At 36.8% G+C, this 18,707-nt stretch overlaps 3 protein-coding genes across 3 annotated transcripts; all 3 read left to right on the top strand.

Annotated features, from left to right (window-relative positions):
• Positions 1-5,081: 5,081 nt before the first annotated feature.
• LOC145627706 (uncharacterized) lies at positions 5,082-5,861 on the top strand. Its single transcript, XM_081680059.1, has one exon. The coding sequence runs from the start codon at positions 5,082-5,084 to the stop codon at positions 5,859-5,861; it is 780 nt and encodes a 259-aa protein (XP_081536185.1).
• Positions 5,862-5,927: 66 nt separating this feature from the next.
• LOC145627705 (uncharacterized) lies at positions 5,928-6,533 on the top strand. The gene has a single exon (XM_081680058.1). It carries the CDS (start codon positions 5,928-5,930, stop codon positions 6,531-6,533), a length of 606 nt encoding a protein of 201 aa, XP_081536184.1.
• A 6,899-nt stretch (positions 6,534-13,432) lies between these two features.
• Positions 13,433-18,365, top strand: LOC145627704 (uncharacterized). The gene is made up of 7 exons (XM_081680057.1): positions 13,433-13,684; positions 13,784-14,437; positions 14,663-14,958; positions 15,450-15,706; positions 16,469-17,102; positions 17,768-18,047; positions 18,303-18,365. The coding sequence occupies exons 1-7, from the start codon at positions 13,433-13,435 to the stop codon at positions 18,363-18,365; spliced, it is 2,436 nt and encodes an 811-aa protein (XP_081536183.1).
• The last annotated feature ends 342 nt before the right edge of the window (positions 18,366-18,707 follow it).

Below are 18,707 nucleotides of genomic sequence, written 5' to 3'. Positions count from 1 at the left end.
GTTTCTCGTTCCCAATCTCCAGTTTCTCGTTCTCGTTCCCGATCCCCGGGTTCTCGTTCCCAATCTCCAGTTTCTCGTTCTCGTTCCCGATCACCAGGTTCTCGTTCCCGATCTCCGGTTTCAGTTTGTAGTTCCCAATCTCCAGTTTCTCGTTCCCGATCCCCGGATTCTCGTTCCCGATCTCCGGATTCAGTTTGTAGTTCCCAATCTCCGGTTATTCGTTCCCAATCTTCTGTTTTTCCTATTAGTATTAAAGGCACAAAAGTAGACATAGTATCATTGCTATGTAGCAGGCAGCGGGATTTCCTGGTTGACGAAAACGGTAATAAAATTAGTGTTTCCAGCCTTATGAATACGGGCAAATACATAATTATCCACTGCTTCGAGGTTCCTGTTTTATCGAGCACCTTTCCTGGCGAAATTTGTTGGGCACTTAAAGCCGCGTTATCTACTCCTCTGTGGTCCAATAATTGTCAGTTGGTTGTGGCTCTCAAGATAAAGTCGGAATGGCAACACAAATACGAAGATGGTTATTTCTTAAAGTCTTTTTTATCGGGCCTCCCCTCCTCCCTTGCTATCCCCCTATGGGACTCCGCCTCTTACCACCGCCTTTCTGAGTTTTTGAGGCCCCTTAACTATCCTTATCCTGCTCTTATTTTAGATCCTAACCATATTGTTTTGGCCCAAGAATGTCACAATGTCAATTTTTTTGGTGCCGAATCCTTTCCCTTCACTAATGATCACCTCTCAACCCTATCAACCACTTACCGTAATTGGCGCCTTGAGGATCTCTTGGGTCTTCCACTTGATCATTCCCTATCTAACCTCGCTGCTACTGCCACCACTCGTGTTTCCGATCTAAAAAATAAGCTTGTGGGATTGTACTTGTGCCGTCATGGCGAATTATCAAACAAAATCAACAGGGTTTTTAAACAATGTCAAGTAAAACACCGTGACTTGGAGATTGTTGTGGTTTACCTCAGCTTTAATGATAAGCCTCTGCATTTCATGGCTTCTGCCAATGCCTTTTTAATTAATCAGGGGATATCTTCCTGGTGGGTGTTGCCCTTCGACGACTCTACCAGCCGTAGGCTGTGGAATATGTGTCTTAGGACTGATGGTGAGAACATGATCATTGTAGGACCTCAAGATCAATTTTTAGATATTAATGGAGCTAATGCTATTACTCACTTTGACCCAATCTATGATATGTATCCCTACGCTGCTGAACCCATTGCCCGCCAAGAGACTGCAAGGCTTCAAAACCTAACTTTAGAGTCTCTCTTGTTTTCTACTGCACATGAACATGAACATGATTACCTCCTTACCCAAAAAGGTGATCATATCCGTGTCACAGAGCTTCGAGGCAAAAGGGTACTGCTTTTCATTGCCAATTTGCAACCTCGTGTCTATCAAGAGCAAGACTATGTTTTCAATGATATCATGGATGAGATGAGACTTTGGTGCAGTCTTAATAAAAAAGAATGCTGTAAGGATTCTGAGATTATTCTAGTTTTCGTCCCTCTCTTTTTTTCAAATCAGCTGTTACTCAGTAAAAATTTAATGCCGTGGCTTTGGGATTCCACAATGCCATGGCTCATATGCCCTCCTGATCCTGTTCGTGAAGCACGAATAGCCAAGGACACAGTTCTATATGGTTTGGACAGTTGTTACTACTTATGTTTGACATTTCGAGAGGATGGCCGAATTGTTTCAAGTAATTGGCCTCAATTATTGTCACACCATAATTGGGTTGATGATCAGCTCTACTCCAAAGTTCTTTCTTTATACAGTGAGAAATTAGATGATTATTTCATTGGACATTATTAATGTTATATTAATGTGTTTTAATTTAAGTTTTTAAGTTTTTAAGCTTGACGACCATGTAATTTAAGTTTTTTTTTTTTTGAAAGACGTTATATTAATGTGTTTTAATTACCATTGTTTTAATAATTGATAACTGTACAATATAATTTTGTTCTTTGTATTTTATGTTATCATCAGCAACATTATGTAATTATTTTGGAGTTCCTGTGCAAGATAAAATTCAGCTCTCCAGAGTCTAAGCAGAGGTGGAGTGCTGATAAAATTCAGGCACCTCTTTAGTACTCTACTCGGGTTTGGGTTAAGGAGGGGCCTTTAGCTATTTCAGATGGTGTTGCTGCAGATTTGTGCTTATTCTTCAATAATAATTAATTGCCTTTTGGCCTCTTATAAAAAAAAAAAGAAAAGGAAAAGAAGTCATATCCAATTATCCATGGTATTAAGTGCTAGTCTTTAGGCTGATATATAGCTGATAGCTTTAGGCAACACTGTTTCAGGGCTAGTCTTTCCTTCTTTCTTCCATTTTGAGGATGTTCGCTTATTATCTTCAATCCTGCGTTACGTAACTTACGTTCCAAAGCTCTAACATTTTGGTTATATCCTCTTCTGCCAAACTCGTAAACTTCTAATGAGCTCTTGTTATATTACACTCACTAGTTTTGCTTCATTGTAATCATCTATGCTCTATTTCAGGCTACTGCACTTACATACTGTAAGAGGTTTTATCTCTACTGGTCAGTCATGGAGCATCATCCAAAATCTGTTATGCAAGTTATCTATTGTATTATTGTTGTTTCTATCAATTCAGTATTTGGATAATGTATTCAAGTAGAATATTATCCTTCACCACTTTTAATTACCTTGTACCTTCCCGCCCTTATTTTGGTATTGATTTAGAATGTGTTGGAGATTACTAGGAACCAGTGGTAAATATGTGAAAGAGCACTGTCTTCTGTACTTTTCTAATTTGGAGATTTATATCTGCTTCAATAGTAAAATATTACTGTTGGAAATAATCTGTTGCAATAAAAAATAATAACAAGAACAAGGAAAGATGTTACTTTGAATGTAGATCTCAATACGTTGTGACGCGTTTTACGGCTGCCCTAGAAGCGTATTTCGCCACCACCGGTACGAGGTTCTCAATGACGAATGCTCCCCAAAGGTAACACAACGATCCTTCAAATCCGTACCCCGAATGAAGGATTGGAATTATATCAAGAACTGCTCAGATCTCCTTTGGAGGTTTTTCGGTTTTTGGCCTTTTGTTTGTAGGTTTATTAATTTTTGTGTGTGTATCAAAGCTTCAAGGGTTTGATATATATATATATATATATATATATATATATATATATATATATATATATATATATATATATATATATATATATATATATATAGGTTATGAGAAGAAATCAAAATAAGGAAATAAAATCCCGAGAAAAAACGCGTTCTCGAGTCCTTGCCCGGTCGGGCGCGAAGAACACAGGGCAAAAAACCCGGTTTTTTGGCTCCGCCCGGTCAGACCGGGCAATTCAGCCTTACCGGGCGCGCGAGGTTGGAAAGATACGGAGTTGTTCAAAGCTTTGCCCGGTCTGCCAGGGCAAAGTCGCCCTGACCGGGCAAGTGGGAAACTTGAAAGTACGGAGTTAACTAGTTTGATGAATAGCCTACTTCTCTTCGCCCCACCCCCAGGGCAATTCCGCCCTGCCAGGGCAAGCAAGAAAAGAAACTTATCATCAAACATAGCTTAATACAATCGAATCTTTCGACTTGCATTACTCCCAACAATTACTCCTCTTTTCGAGCAAATTGATGGAAATTTCCTAAATGAAACTTACACCATTCCCCACACAATCTTTTCTATCCTTCTCCTTCATTAGCGTACCTTCTTTCTCTATTTACTATTCCATCTCCACTAAAACTAAGAATATATGTCAAATACTGAGATAATCTATACTAAAACTATGATATGTCAAATTTCCCCATAAAAAAAAATTAAAAAGGGTATTTGGGGTCACTGTCTTTGTTAGGAATTGGGTGAGTCTGCAGTAATGTCCCCCCTTGTCATGAGCCACAATTGTCTTCTTCTGTTGTATCAGTAGAATTTTCATGATAGTGTATGCCTTGATGGTGGGGCTAGCCATGGAATGTGTTTTGTGGGAGTGGGGGCAAGTAGATGAGAGTTATGTTTAATTTATTTAAACTAAAAAAACTCTTACTTAAAATTGCTATACTAAATTACATGTCATCTCATAACTTGAAAGAAAACAGTAAATAGTCAGTTGGGCTAAGTAGTGAGGTTTTATTTCTAGAAAACACTACAGACAGTATAGAGAATGTAATTAGTGAATTGATACCCCCTTATAATATCTTTTTTTTTTTTTTTGGTTCCTTTACATTTATAATAATGTAATTTTGCAGAGTCTGGGATTTGATCTAATTGTATATACACCATATCGATCAATTGAAGGTTTTATTAATGATATGGAGGTATGGTAAATCCCAATCTATTTAGTATAGATCTACTATTAACCTTGTATAATTTTTGGTTTTGCACTTTTATTGAGCATTAATGAACTATTGGTCTGTTATTCTGATTTTCTAGGACTTATGCTATGCGACAAATGGCGAAGTTGACATGTTGCAGGTATACATCATTATTATTTTGAGACCACATTATTCTTTTGTTTCCTTTTTGACTTTTTATTGACATGTCTTGCAATATACTACCTCCGTTTCATAAAATCTGCAACAAAGGGAGATTCACATTTCCCAATGCAAAATTTGATAAAAGTGTATTAGCAAAAGCAAGGGTAGGTGATTAATATTAGAGGAGAGAGAAAGTGGGACAAAAAACAAACCTCACATGCAAAAACTGGCAGAATTCTTTACACATTTTGGAGGGAGAATTTTCGTTGGAGAATTAAATTTGGCCTCCAAATTTAAAATTTTCAACTTTTTCCCAAAATTCAAAAGTTTCCTGCAACTTTTTTGTTTCAACCTAACTTATAAATACAACACTTACTACACCACCATTTTAGTTCAAAAAATGTACAGAGCTTAATTTAATACAGCCTTCAAAATACAACCTTCAAAATGAATCATCCACCATCCTAATTTAATGTTAGTCAACACTTCAAGCTTTCAAAAAGTCAGGGCTTCAAGCTTCCTCTCCTACAGCATCTGTTAGTGGTGGTGGTCCTCCTCCATTATCAGCATCTGAATCAACAAAACAGAAAAAAAAATACACAAAAATGGAAGAGTCTGGTGATGATTATTTCAACATAGATCAGATTTTAATGGAAGAAGATCTCCTCCAACATGAGGAAAATGCAAATCAGAATGAGAATCAACAAAGTGATAGAACACAACTTACTCTTGCTGAAAAACGAGGTATTGTTGATGAAATTCTAACACAACTTAGGAAGGATGACACAATGCAACGTGGTATGCAAAGTAAGATAGCAGCAAAATTTGGGGTACACAGATCAACTGTTTGCAGGTTATTCAATGATGTAATCAAGCAAAAAGAGAGAGGGGAGCTGATTGATGTCAGGATTAAAAAATTGGGCAAAGTTGGTCCTAAATTCAAGCACTACTCTGAAGAATTTCTCCATTCATGCCCACTAAGGTTGAGAACCACAGAAAGAAGTTATGCATGTTACTTAAAAATATGTCATGTAATAATACACAGGCTGAAGATAAGGGGGCTGCTCAGAACACACACTAGTTGTAACCACCCAAGGCTGACTGACAACCACAAGATAGAAAGACTAAGATGGGTGTTGGCACACCTCAGCCCTGCCACACAAACAGTAGATCTAATGTACAATGACATGGACCATGTCATTCACATCGATGAAAAGTGGTTCTACATGAACCCAACGACAAGAAGGTTTTACCTTCTGCCCAATGAGGAAAACCTCTATAGGTGTGAGCAGTCCAAAAGGTTTAAGATTAAGGCCATGTTCATGGCCATGATAGGAAAGCCACAATACAACACAAATGGGCAAATGATCCATGATGGCAAGTAAGGAATTTTTGGGTTTGTTCATGAGCAAAGGGCAAAAAAATCAAGCAAAAACAGGCCAGCAGGAACTATGGAATTGAAAGCATTGCAATCTGTAACTAAGGATGTAATCAGAGAAATGTTTATCAACAAAGTCATACCAGCCATTGTAGAGAAATGGCCAACACGCTTGTCTAAGGAAGTTGTCCTTCAATGGGATAATGCTAGACCCCATAAAATTCCAACAGACCCTGAGTTTGTGGCAGCTTGTACACAAAATGGATTCAACATCCAAATGGTGTACCAACCCCCACAATCTCCAGACCTAAATGTGCTGGATTTAGGGTTGTTCACAGTTATGCAATCAATTCAATATCAGGCATTTCCCAAAAATGTGGTGGAGTTAGTTAAAGCTGTGGAAGATGCATACAACACATTTGATCCAATATCAAACAAATTAGCATGGGTCACATTACAGTCTTTAATGACTGAAATTCTAAAAAGGATGGGAGGCAACAACTTTACTCCACCTCACATGAAAAAGCAAAGACTGAAACAAATGGGAATTCTACCAGAGAGGCTCACTGTGAGCCCTGAGATTGTGGCACAAGCTGTAAAGCACCTTAATGACAGGTTCAGACCAGTTAACCAGGGACAAGCAGAAGAAGAGGATCAAATGGAAGTAGATGCTGATTGAGCAGAACAGATAGTCAAGGTAGGGGGACTCAAAATTCTGTTCAATGTTTCTTTTTGGTTTATGTGTATAAGGAAGTTTTTGGGCAGTCCTTAGGACCTACATATAAGGGTGGACTGCCACTCATAACCATCTTGTGATGTATGGGACTCAAAATTTATGGTTATGTGTTATTTTTGTGGGACTCTCTACTTTGTATGCATGTTATGGCATGCTTTTGTTAATCATGAAATGGAACTATGTTTTTCTTTTATTTATCACATATGCATAACTTCTTTTAGGTTCAAAAAAATCAAAAAGAATTCCATCAGAGGGTATGTTTTCTCATCACAACAACATTCAATTGTTTGTTACCTCAACACTACTTGATTCTATAATGCATAGATCAAATAGTAGAGCAAATCAAATAACATATTGTTTATCAAACGAGTCACTTCATCATTTGGAATCTAGGGTGGTTGATGATCTCTCACTAAATGTCATTGAGATCTAAATGGGACTCAAAATTGGACATCAACCAACAACAACAAATGATCTCTCCAAAATGGTCATTGAGATCAAGGGGGACTCATTTAAGGTATTCACAAAACAAAAATTACTTCATAAACCTATCATCATCCATCAATCAACATCCCCATGACCAATATCCAACAACAGAACATTATATCCAACAATATCCAACAAAACATTATGCCCAAAAAACCATTATATCAAACAATCATAGTATCCAACAGAACATTATCCAACAATATCTAAAAAAATCATAGCATCCAACACAAATCAATATCCAAAACAATATCCAACACAAATCAATATCCAAAACAATAACCAACATAAATCAATTTCCAAATCAATATCCAACAACATTATATCCAACAACATTATATCAAAAACAATATCCAACAACATTATATCAAACAGCATAGTATCCAACAGAACATTATCCAACAACAAAGCCAACAGAGCAAAAAGCATAGGAAACCAAAGGGACTCAGAAAATTGGCCATAAACCATAAAAATCGAACTAATTTCAAGGGATAATGCAAAAATATATACACATGCATATTAGAAATGATAATAAAGTTAAGGGTCAGAGAATTATACGAGCCTGAGTCACCCAGAAGGGTGGAATTTCCGATCCAGCCACTTGAGGAACTCGAGATACGTTGGATCATACTCATCCTCATCAACCTCAACCCCAGATCTCACCCTTTTTCCCCCAACCTTAGCATCTTCAGAGGGGAAATACATCTTTGGTGGAGGATTAGACATGGTATACCCATACCACTCCTCTTCCTCTTCCTCTTCCTCTTCAGCTCCTCCTTCCACCTTCTCCTTCCCTATTCCTCCTTCGTTCTTTTCAGCTACAACCTCCTTCTTCTTTTCCTCTTCCTCTTCAGACCCGCCTTCCACCTTCTCCTTCTCTTTTCCTCTATCGTTTTTTTCGGCCTCAACCTCCTTGTTCTTTTCCTCTTCCTCAATTTGGTCAACTATCTTAACCCCCCTCCCACCAATCTTCCTCATAACCTCACATCTACCCATTTCCTTGCTCTGTAAATATGGCGTCCCCTTAAGAGAGAGGTAGGTTCCACATCTGGCACAACAATCATGTTCACACCCCCCTTCGCTTCCTCAATTAAATTAAAACCTTACCCAGTGCTACCAACCCAGCGTCAGACAGAACCAAAGCAGCCTCACCGGAATCGAAAAAACGGCGAGGCCACTCGGAATTTGTCCCCAGAGACATGATTAGATCGGAAAGTAAACCTACCTCCGCGACGTCGGAGGTTGCACAGAAAACCCTCTCTAAGGGACTCAAGTCAGGGATTTTACGATTTTCCATGAGTAAATCTAGTAAATTTGCAAAAAACGGAGGGAATCATGGTAGATCTGAAAGAGAAAAGAAAGAAATTCAGAAGAGGAGGAGTTGATGAAGGAGATGAAGTGAAGAGAGAGAAAGAGCTGCGTGAGTTGGGGATGAACAAGAGTTAGGGTTCTTAATTTTGGATGAATATTGTTGAATTTGGATGTTAAAAGAAGAAAGGGTGGGTGAATTAATTTAGAGTATTTGGGAGTTATTTTAATTTTGGTGGGAGAGATTAGGTGAATCAAATTAGCTTAGTAATTTAATCAGATTTTATTAGGAGTTGTAAGTGTAGATTAAACAAAAAAAATAAGGGTATAATTGTAACTTTACCCCAAAAAATTTACTAAATTTGGAAATTTTATAATTTGTTGCACATAATGTGTAGCTTCCTTTTATGGAAATTGTTGCAGATTTTATGAAACGGAGGTAGTATATTTCTGTGGTTGTCACACTTTTTACAAGACAGACTAGATATAATGGTTTGATGGTATTTTGCGCCTGATCCTTTTTGTATCGATATTTACAGAATGGGTTGACTGTATACCTCCTATATTTCAGAATAGATCATAATGTTTGATGTGGTGCTTTGCGCCCGTATGCATATAAATTGATGTTATCTCAATGGTTTGAAGGATTAATTCCACTTCTCAAAAGTGAATCATATTTTTTATTGTTTAAAAAAGTTGATGTGATAGAGGAAGCACCAGTTTCAACTGATGATAATATTTGGAGCCATGGAGGAGATGATTATGATGACCCTCAACATTAATTATCCTTTTTACTTTCGCTCACAGTGTGTTTTACGATGATGTATGTAACTTTTCAAGTAAGCCAATAAATTTCCCTAATTTATGTTAGATTGATAATTAATGCTCTATAATGATAAAATAATGCCACTGCTTTGATGATTTTTATATGGCCCAAGCCAATAGGCTCCCTTAATAAGGCTGTAACTGAACCTCTATAGTGATTGATTGCTGCCATGATTTATAAGCCCAATCCTGAGACAGTTTGAGATTTATTTATATAGTGATATTTTTATCATTATGTGTATTATTTCTGGGGAAAATCCCTGTTTCTCATGGTGAGAAACAAAATTTGTTTCCCATGAGGGCATTTTCGTGAATAAATCAACAACTTTTTCATTATTGTGGGCCCCACAGTTGAATAAAGTTGAATAAAGTTGTTGATTTATTTACGAAAATGCCATGTGAGAAACCAAATTTGTTTCTCACCATGAGAAACTAGGGCACCCTCTTATTTCTGTTGCTTTATATATTCTTGTTTAAAATTAGTATTTTTTTCCTAGTCATTTTATTTTATTTTAATGTTTAATCTTGATTGTGGTGTTGCTTCTTCACTATTTTGGTGTCTTACTATCTTTCCAGGAGTTAAATCAAAGAGCGGTCTTTGAAGCTGATAAAGCAATGCTTACAGATGTACTGCTTTAAAGGTTTGAAGGTATTCTTACTATCTTTCCAGGCCAGGTATTCTTCATCTGAAAAGATTTATAGGTTTGATGAGAGTACCATGTTGAGGAGGCTTGCCTAGGTCGTTTAGGGGGGCATCATGAACTTTATGATAATGTTTTCTCTGTGGATGTTGCTGAGAAATATCGCGTGTTTCTGGTGATAATAATAAACCCCAAAATCTACCCCATCCCGAACTTTATCCCCTCCACTGTGTAACTAATTAATTTTAAGAAAATTCTAAAACAGTATGGGCCTGTTCTCATACGATTGTTTTCAACTCAACTCAGCTCTAATCAGTTCAGTTCAGTTCAGCTCCTAATTTCCTTCTCTTATAAAATATTTAGTTCAGCTCAGCTCTAATAAGTTAAGTTAAGTTCAGTTCAGTCAATGAGAACAAGTCATATGTGTACATCGATTAAACTTTTGAGTTTTTGGAGCAAAGATTACACAGTTAATGGTGTTATGCCCCATGGTCGTTTTCGTTATGAGCATTTTTCCTTTAAGTCAACCAGAGGCAGCAGCAAAAGGCAGTGAGCTCCACAGCCTGCAATGTTCAAAACCATTCAATCTTTCCTTTTTAACATTTTATTTACTTGAAGAGAAAATGTGGATAAGTTTTATCGAGAAGGATATACGTCACCGACAATAAGATTTCCTCAAAACAAGATTTGGGATTGCGTTTTATGGTGCTAGGTTTGCCCATGTTGATTGAAAGGAGATTTGTGCAATGAACTGATGTTAGGGAAGAGGGGAAATTTAGGGAGTAGAGTTGTAATAAAGTTGTTAGTAACTTGAAGGAGAAGTTAGTTTGTTAAGGAAATGCTCTATAAATAGAGCTAATTAGAGAGAGACAATCAGATAAGTATGTTGAATACTGTGATCAGTGAGTAGTTGTAGTTTTGGTAGAGTGCCATTTTTCTCGAAAGATTTGTGAGGTTGTAATTGGTGATTAGCACCTTGTTTAACATTTATTCAATCATATCTTTAATTGTTTTCCTTGATCTCTCTTCTTCCTCCCCTTAATATCTTGTTTCAGTCCTAAATTCCTTCGTACTGGTCACCAATCTGAGCCATTTCATAGCAACTTGATCAACAGATGAACTTAATAATTGGGATGTTATAATGCCAGTTCTGATTTCGTAGTGGTGGTATCATTAAAGACGCCTTCCCAGCTTCCTCCAAAGAAAGAAAACTCTCAGTCCAACTCAGCTTAATTTTACAGAGTCATCCTTGTGTTACTTCAGTACCCACCTGATTCTTCCAATTACATTTTCTTGTTCCAGCTTATGTATATTTACTTTAGTGACTGACCTAGTTTTTGTGCTTCATATGTTTGTGCAAGTATCAGGCCTGTCAGCTAGGCTTTTCTCTTTCTGAAGGAGTTTAAATAGTAGAAATTATTTTGAAGATTATCATAACTATCTTCATGCTCCTTTCCCATAGGAACCATGCAATTAGATATGGTACGGACTCACGGTTCTAGATCTTAAAGCCTTGTTAGAAGATGTTATTACAGTTTCTTTGTTGTTGCTTCAAGTTGATAACTAGAGTTTTTTTCAAGTATAGGTGTCTGCTATATCATTCTTGCTGTAGTAACTAGTGCATTCATTGCTGGATACTTTAGGAAAGTTGGATGAACTGATGTATTAAAAAAGCAGTGTTGTTTTAGGGTGCTAGAATTATTTGTAGATTGCAGGTTGAAAATTTATTTTTGTATAGCAATTTGGTGGAAGGCCAACAATAAAAGTATTTGCAAGCGGTCATTGAGCTCTGACATTTTATGGCTCTAAAGGTACAACAATCAGACAGACTTGTTAATCCATTACATCATGGGAAAAATTGGGGTCAATGAAAAGTTATATCTTCAGTCTTTTAGCTCCGTACATGAGACCCTCTAATAATTTTTTGTTAACTCTGCTTTGTACACTTCAATGTTGAATTTGACCATTGATTACAGATCTTCCTTTAGTTCCTTAAACAGAATGTTGAACATAAATCTATTTTCCTTTCTTACTCATTGTCTCTAAGCTCTGCTAAATTTTTTCATGACACTTTCCTAATTGTTCCTTCCTGTTGACCCTTATGAGGTTTTAATGATGATGTTAAGAATTGAGCAAACTTCCTTTTAATAAGGAGTTTCTAGTGTTGTGATGTTGGCAGGTTCAGTAAGCATAAAGGGCTGAAGTAGGAACTGGGACAAAGGAACTTTAGAAGATCCATGAGGACAAGTAAAAGACAGAAGAAGAGTTCCAGCAATGGAACTTTCCGAAGTTTCTCAATAGGAACTTCAAAACGGGTTGTAACGACCTGGTTCCGGCGTAATGCTGGGGCAAGCCTCAACAACCAAGGATCAATGCAAAGATCAAGATATCAACTGAAGAAGATGAACTTCATAACTTATAGTTGTGTAAAAGATAAGTTTGTTTTCGTAGGATGATGTAAACATATAAATGATAGATATGCATGGAACTTATTAGAAATCAGATAAAGCTTGGCAAACTAATTAGTTCGTAAAAGATAATTATAAGTTTTATGAAAAAGTATTTAATTGATTTTATCTTTTAAAATCTGTTTTAACTTGGTTTTATCTTTTTCATAAAATTCTATCTTTTAACAAAAACGAATTTGATAAAATTTGGTTTTCTGAAAAACGAAATTAAATCTGTTTGGTTTAGGTTTTAAAGAAGATAAGATCAGATTTCTGTTTGATCTATCTTATGTGCGAAAACCTTAGTTTGAAAAGCTGAGAAACTCCTATAAATACAGAAGTATTTCAGCTTAGCAAAATGAGAGTTTTAGCGTGAAAACCACTTAGTGCTTAAGAGTAAGTTTGCCAAAGGTTTAAGCTTTATCATTTTGATTTCGGGTTTCATGTGTAGCTTTCCATTTATGTGTTAGAGTGTGTCTTTGAGTTGTAATTGGTTTTGGGGTGAGATTGTGAATTCTCTTAAATTCACGCAAGTGTATGAGTTTGAATTCTCTAAAATTCAAGTGGTAGTTAGTCACCCCGAGTGTGTCTTGGGTTGCACAGTGAGTGAAAGGAACCTGAGAGGTGTCTTGGGTCACCTAGGAAGTGTCCTAGGTTAAGGGAGAAAAAGGGTCCTGAGAGGTGTCTTAGGTCTGGTAGGAGGTGTCCTATCATAGAGACAAGTGTCCGTGGTGGAACTTGCAAAGCAAAGGTCTGTGTAATAGGTTGTACTAGGAGAGTTGCCTATTATAGTGGAATTTGTTTATAAGTCCCAATAGGGCCGAGGTTTTACTTCCAGTTAGGCACTGGATGGTTTCCTCGTAAAATTTGCTGTGTGCTTTAAGTTTCGTTACGTTTTAATTGTTTATTTTCGCTTGAGTTCCACGATTGGAACCTACTACTATTCACCCCCCCTCTCGTAGTAGTTCATCTAAACTAACAATTGGTATCAGAGCAGGTTCTCACGAAGTGACAAGAAACCTTGTAGAGAAAAGTTCCTGGAGAGATGAATGCACACGAGAAACTTGAAGAAGGGTATTCTACCCAAAGACCACCAATGTTCAATGGCAAGTTTTTTTCATACTGGAAGAACAGAATGGAGATATTCATCAAAGCTGAAAATTACCAGGTATGGAGAGTCATTGAAAGCGGTGACTTCGAGGTAACAAAAACCAATGCAAACAAAGAGGTAATCCCTAAACCACTAGCTGAATTTGATAAAGAAGATTATGAAAAATATGAGTTAAATGCTCAAGCAGTGAAAATCTTGCATTGTGGACTAGGACCTCATGAGCACAATAGAATCATGGGTTGTAAGTCTGCAAAGCAGATTTGGGATTTACTACAAGTAACTCATGAAGGAACAAATGAAGTTAAACGTTCCAAAATTGACTTACTGATGTCAAAATATGAAAGATTTGAAATGCTACACAGAGAATCCATTCAGGATATGTTCACTAGATTTACTAACATTGTCAATGAGTTAGAATCTTTAGGCAGGTCCATACCCATTGATGAACAGGTCAGAAAAGTCCTTAGAAGCCTTCCTCAAGATGAGAGGTGGAGATCCAAGGTTACTGCCCTACATGAATCCAAGGATTTCACCAAGTTCAATCTGGAACAACTCAATGGATCCCTGCTCACTCATAAACTTCATCTTGGAGCAAACACTGAAAGTTCCAAGAACAAAAGTCTTGCACTAAAGGCTTATGAATCTAGTGAGTCTGAAGATGATGACATGGAGACAGCCATGCTAGTACGAAGGTTCAGGAGGATGCTGGGAAAGAGAGGAGAGAAGAACAGGAGAGGACAGCCAAGTTCCAGGGAGATTAAATGCTTCGGATGTGGTTCCAAGGACCGTCTCATCAAAGACTGTCCTCAACCTAAGGAAGATGAAAAATCGAAGTATAAAGGGAAAGAGCCAAACAAGTATTACAAATCATCATTCTCCAAGGAGGATGTCAGAAAAGCCATGATGGCTGCATGGGGAAATTCTGATTCTGAAGAGGAAGCAGAAAGAGAATCCTTAGAAGAAACAGCCAACTTGTGTTTGATGGCCAAAACAGATGATGAAGCTCGTCTGAAGAAACTTGAATCTGAGGTATGGTATGACTAACGACAACTCAAACATCTAAACAAAGGAAATCTTATGGACATTATTCTGGAACTTCAAGATGACTGTAAAGAACTAAACAGGTTGAAGTTCCAAACCTATAAAGCTTTAAAAATTCACAAAGAACATAGTGAATGGGTAGACAATATGAAAACTGACATACAAACTAGATTCTTTGACTTATATGATAAAAATGTCTTTCTAAAAGAACAGGTTGAAAAACTGAAACATGATAATATTCTGTTGAATGTAGAGTTAGCTCAACTGAAACTTGGAATTAACTCTCCTGACTTTGAAGTTCCTATTGCAAGCCAACTTCCAAATTTTGAGAAATTAAAATCAGATTTGAAAGAAGTCAAAGTAAAAAACCAAACCTTGGAGGAGGAACTTGCAAGAGCCAGGAAAGGAAAAGAAGTGATTAATAACGGAATTCCATCTTGGATAGCTAACGCTCAAAACAAGAATAAAGAAGGACTAGGATATAAGAGGAGGTCTAGAAGAAATAAGAAGTATGTGGAATTACCCAGTCAAAAATTATGTTTCTATTGTGGTAGTACAGGACATCTTCGAGCAGCATGTCCTAAAAGAAATAAAGATACTCTTAAGAATACTGAGCATAATGAACAGGTCTGGATGAAGAAATCTGACTCTTCTTCCAAAACAGTGGAACCCAAGGAAACCTGGGTTCCAGAAACTAACGCTTAGTTTTCATGCAGGTTCCAGTGAGGGGGAACAACACTTGGTACCTCGACAGTGGTTGTTCTAAGCACATGACTGGAGACAAATCTAAATTTCTCTCACTGGATGCCTACTATGGTGGAACTGTGACCTTTGGTGATAATAAGAAAGGTGAAATAATTGCTATAGGTAAGGTAGGAAGGTCAAGTTCCCATGCTATTGAAAATGTCTTTTTAGTCGAGGGTCTAAAACACAACTTGTTAAGTATTTCTCAATTTTGTGATAAAGGTAACTCAGTTAGCTTTACTTCTAATCTTTGTAGAATCACTAACAATGACACTAACAATATTATTCTTGAAGGAAGTAGAAAGGGGAACACATATATTGTGGATCTCAATGAAGTTCCAAGTAGTAGTTTGACTTGCCTTAGTGTCATTGAGAATGATCCCTTATTATGGCACAAACGATTTGGCCATGCTAGTTTTTCTTTGCTTGATAAACTTAGATCAAAAGAACTTGTGGAAGGACTTCCATCCATCAAGTTCCTAAAAGATAAAGTCTGTAGTGCATATGTCAGAGGTAAGCAGACGCAAATATCTTTTAAATCTAAGAATATGGTAAGCACCACAAAACCTTTGGAACTTATCCATATGGATTTGTGTGGTCCTATGAGGATACAAAGCAGGAGTGGAAAAAGGTACGTGATGGTTATTGTAGATGATTTTTCCAGATATACTTGGGTTTTCTTTCTTGTAAGCAAGGATGATACGTTTGATCATTTTGTTACCTTTGTGAAGAAAGAACAGAGAAGAACAGGTTATCAATTAATTCACCTGAGGTCAGATCATGGAACTGAGTTCGAAAACTCAAAATTTGATGAGTTTTGTGATGAACATGGGATGGACCACAACTTCTCTGCTCCAAGGACTCCACAACAAAATGGAGTAGTTGAACGGAAAAAACAGAAGCTTGGAAGACATGGCAAGAACTATGCTAATTTCCAGTGGAATGCCTAGGAACTTCTGGGCAAAAGCAGTAAACACAGCATGTTACATATTGAATAGAGTTTCTATTCGAGCAATAACCAACAAGACACCTTATGAACTAATTAAAGGAAGAAAACCAAATATTTTTTATCTTAGATCTTTTGGTTGCAGGTGCTTTGTACACAATAATGGAAAGAGAAACTTGGGAAAATTTGATGAAAGAAGTGATGAGGTTGTATTCTTAGGATACGCCTCAAATAGTAAAGCTTACGGAGTTTATAACAAAATAACAATGTGTGTTGAAGAGTCTGTACATATAATCTTTGATGAAACTGATTATGTGATTGATGTGCAGATGATGATGATTTCGAAATAGGGTTAGTAAGAAGACATGACCTTGATAAGGAATCAACAATATCCATGGAGCAGCAAAACAAGAATCCAGTAGCTGAAAACCAAACCGCAACTGAAACAGAAGTTCCACAAGAGGAAAACCCTGAACCTGAGAATCCAGAACCTGAGAATCAGGAACCACTGAATAAAGAGACAGGAAACAATGATGTTGAACCTGAAAAGTTGTATCCAATCAAAGAATTTACCCCTAAACGTTGGAAACATCAAAAGTCTCATCCAGTGGACATGATTATGAGTGACATAACCAAAGGAACTCAGACTAGGTCACAATTAAGGAACTTCTGTGCATTTTTCTCGTTCCTATCTACTTTGGAACCAAAGAACTGTGATGAAGCCTTACAAGATGTAGATTGGATCATAGCCATGCAAGCTGAACTAGGAGAATTCGATAGAAACAAAGTTTGGCACCTAGTTCCTAGACCGGAACGTCAGAAAGTCATAGGTCTAAAGTGGGTGTTCAGAAACAAGCTTGATGAACATGGAATCATAGTAAGAAACAAGGATAGACTGGTTGTCAAGGGGTACAATCAACAAGAAGGCATAGACTTTGATGAGACATTTGCTCCAGTTGCAAGGTTAGAAGCTATACGCATTCTTATTGCTTTTTCAGCTTTTATGGAAATTAAGTTGTTTCAGATGGACGTCAAATGTGCATTTCTAAATGGTCTATTAAAAGAGGACGTCTATGTGGAACAACCTCCTGGATTTGAAGATCCAGAATTCTCAAATCATGTCTATAAACTTGATAAAGCTCTCTATGGGCTGAAACAAGCACCAAGGGCATGGTATGAGAGGTTGTCCAAGTTCCTGTTAGATAATGATTTTAAAAGAGGTAAAATAGACAAAACCTTGTTTTGAAATATAAAGGAACTGACATTTTAGTTGTGCAAATATATGTAGATGATATTATTTTTGGTGCAACTAACGAATCTTTGGTGAAGTATTTTGCTGACCTTATGAGTGGTGAGTTCGAGATGAGCATGATGGGTGAGCTGAACTTCTTTCTTGGATTGCAAATTAAGAAAAATGAGAAAGGAATAATGATTCACCAACAAAAGTATGGGAAGGAACTCATAAAGAAATATAAGATGGAAAGTTCCAAAACTATAAGAACACCTATGGGAACTAACATCAGACTGGATGAAGACACAGCTGGAACTTGCATAGATCAGAAGATGTATAGAGGTATGATAGGTTCCTTATTATATCTAACTGCTAGTAGACCTGATATATCGTTCAGTGTAGGCTTATGTGCAAGGTTCCAAGCCAATCCAAAGGAATCTCATCTCAAGGCAGTTAAGAGGATACTCAGGTACCTCAAAGGAACTGATGACTTATGTCTCTACTATCCAAGAAATGAATCAATTGATTTAGTTGGATACACAGATGCTGACTATGCAGGTGATCTAGTAAATAGAAATAGCACATCAGGTATGACTCAATTTCTTGGACCATGCTTAGTTTCTTGGGGTTCCAAGAAGCAGAATACAGTTGCTTTATCCACAGCAGAAGCCGAATATGTAGCTGCTACAGCTTGTTGCTCACAAATGTTGTGGATAAAACAACAAATATGTGATTTTGGTTTAAAATTTGAATGTGTTCCAATTTATTGTGACAATACTAGTGCTATCTGTATATCTAAAGATCCAGTGCAACATTCTAAGGTTAAGCATATCTACATTAGACACCACTTCTTAAAAGATAATGTGGAAAAAGGCTATATTAAGTTGGAATTTTGTCATACTGATAATCAAATTGCTGATATTCTAACTAAGCCTTTAAGCAGAGAACGCTTTGAGAACATGAGACTGGAACTTGGGATGATCAAGCTGAATTGATTGCAACTGAAGTTCCTAGATATGGCATTGTCAATTAACAAGATCAATTAGAAGAATAAAACATATATCACAAACTTGGTGTGATAAACATAACGGGAATGTCACCGTTGGTAAACTCTTGGAGGTTAGTGCAATTAACACATATTTAAAACTGTACATATTATTCAAAGCAATATAGACATGTATGTGACTTGTTCCATGAATTTTATTTTTCGAAAATTTTATTTTTCTTTTCAAGAAGATTTATCTTCTGGAATTATCTTTTATTAAATGAAGTATGGAAAGATAAATTCTTGAATTGTAAAAATCCCATCCAGATTAATTTTCAAAAATCAAATAAAA

Source organism: Chenopodium album, chromosome 4 (genome assembly GCF_948465745.1).
Source record: "Chenopodium album chromosome 4, dcCheAlbu1.1, whole genome shotgun sequence".
NCBI classification, from domain to species: domain Eukaryota; kingdom Viridiplantae; phylum Streptophyta; class Magnoliopsida; order Caryophyllales; family Amaranthaceae; genus Chenopodium; species Chenopodium album.
The sequence above is the reverse complement of the archived record's forward strand: the minus strand, read 5'-3'. Positions and strand labels throughout refer to the sequence as shown.

Coding starts and splice junctions, on each gene's coding strand:
- LOC145627706 (XM_081680059.1), top strand. CDS start 5,082: ATGGAAGAGTCTGGTGATGATTATTTCAACATAGATCAGATTTTAATG.
- LOC145627704 (XM_081680057.1), top strand. CDS start 13,433: ATGGAGATATTCATCAAAGCTGAAAATTACCAGGTATGGAGAGTCATT. Junction 14,438..14,662: donor TGAAGAAACTTGAATCTGAG/GTATGGTATGAC, acceptor CTAAAAGAACAG/GTTGAAAAACTGAAACATGA. Junction 18,048..18,302: donor CCACAGCAGAAGCCGAATAT/GTAGCTGCTACA, acceptor ATTCTAACTAAG/CCTTTAAGCAGAGAACGCTT.
- LOC145627705 (XM_081680058.1), top strand. CDS start 5,928: ATGGAATTGAAAGCATTGCAATCTGTAACTAAGGATGTAATCAGAGAA.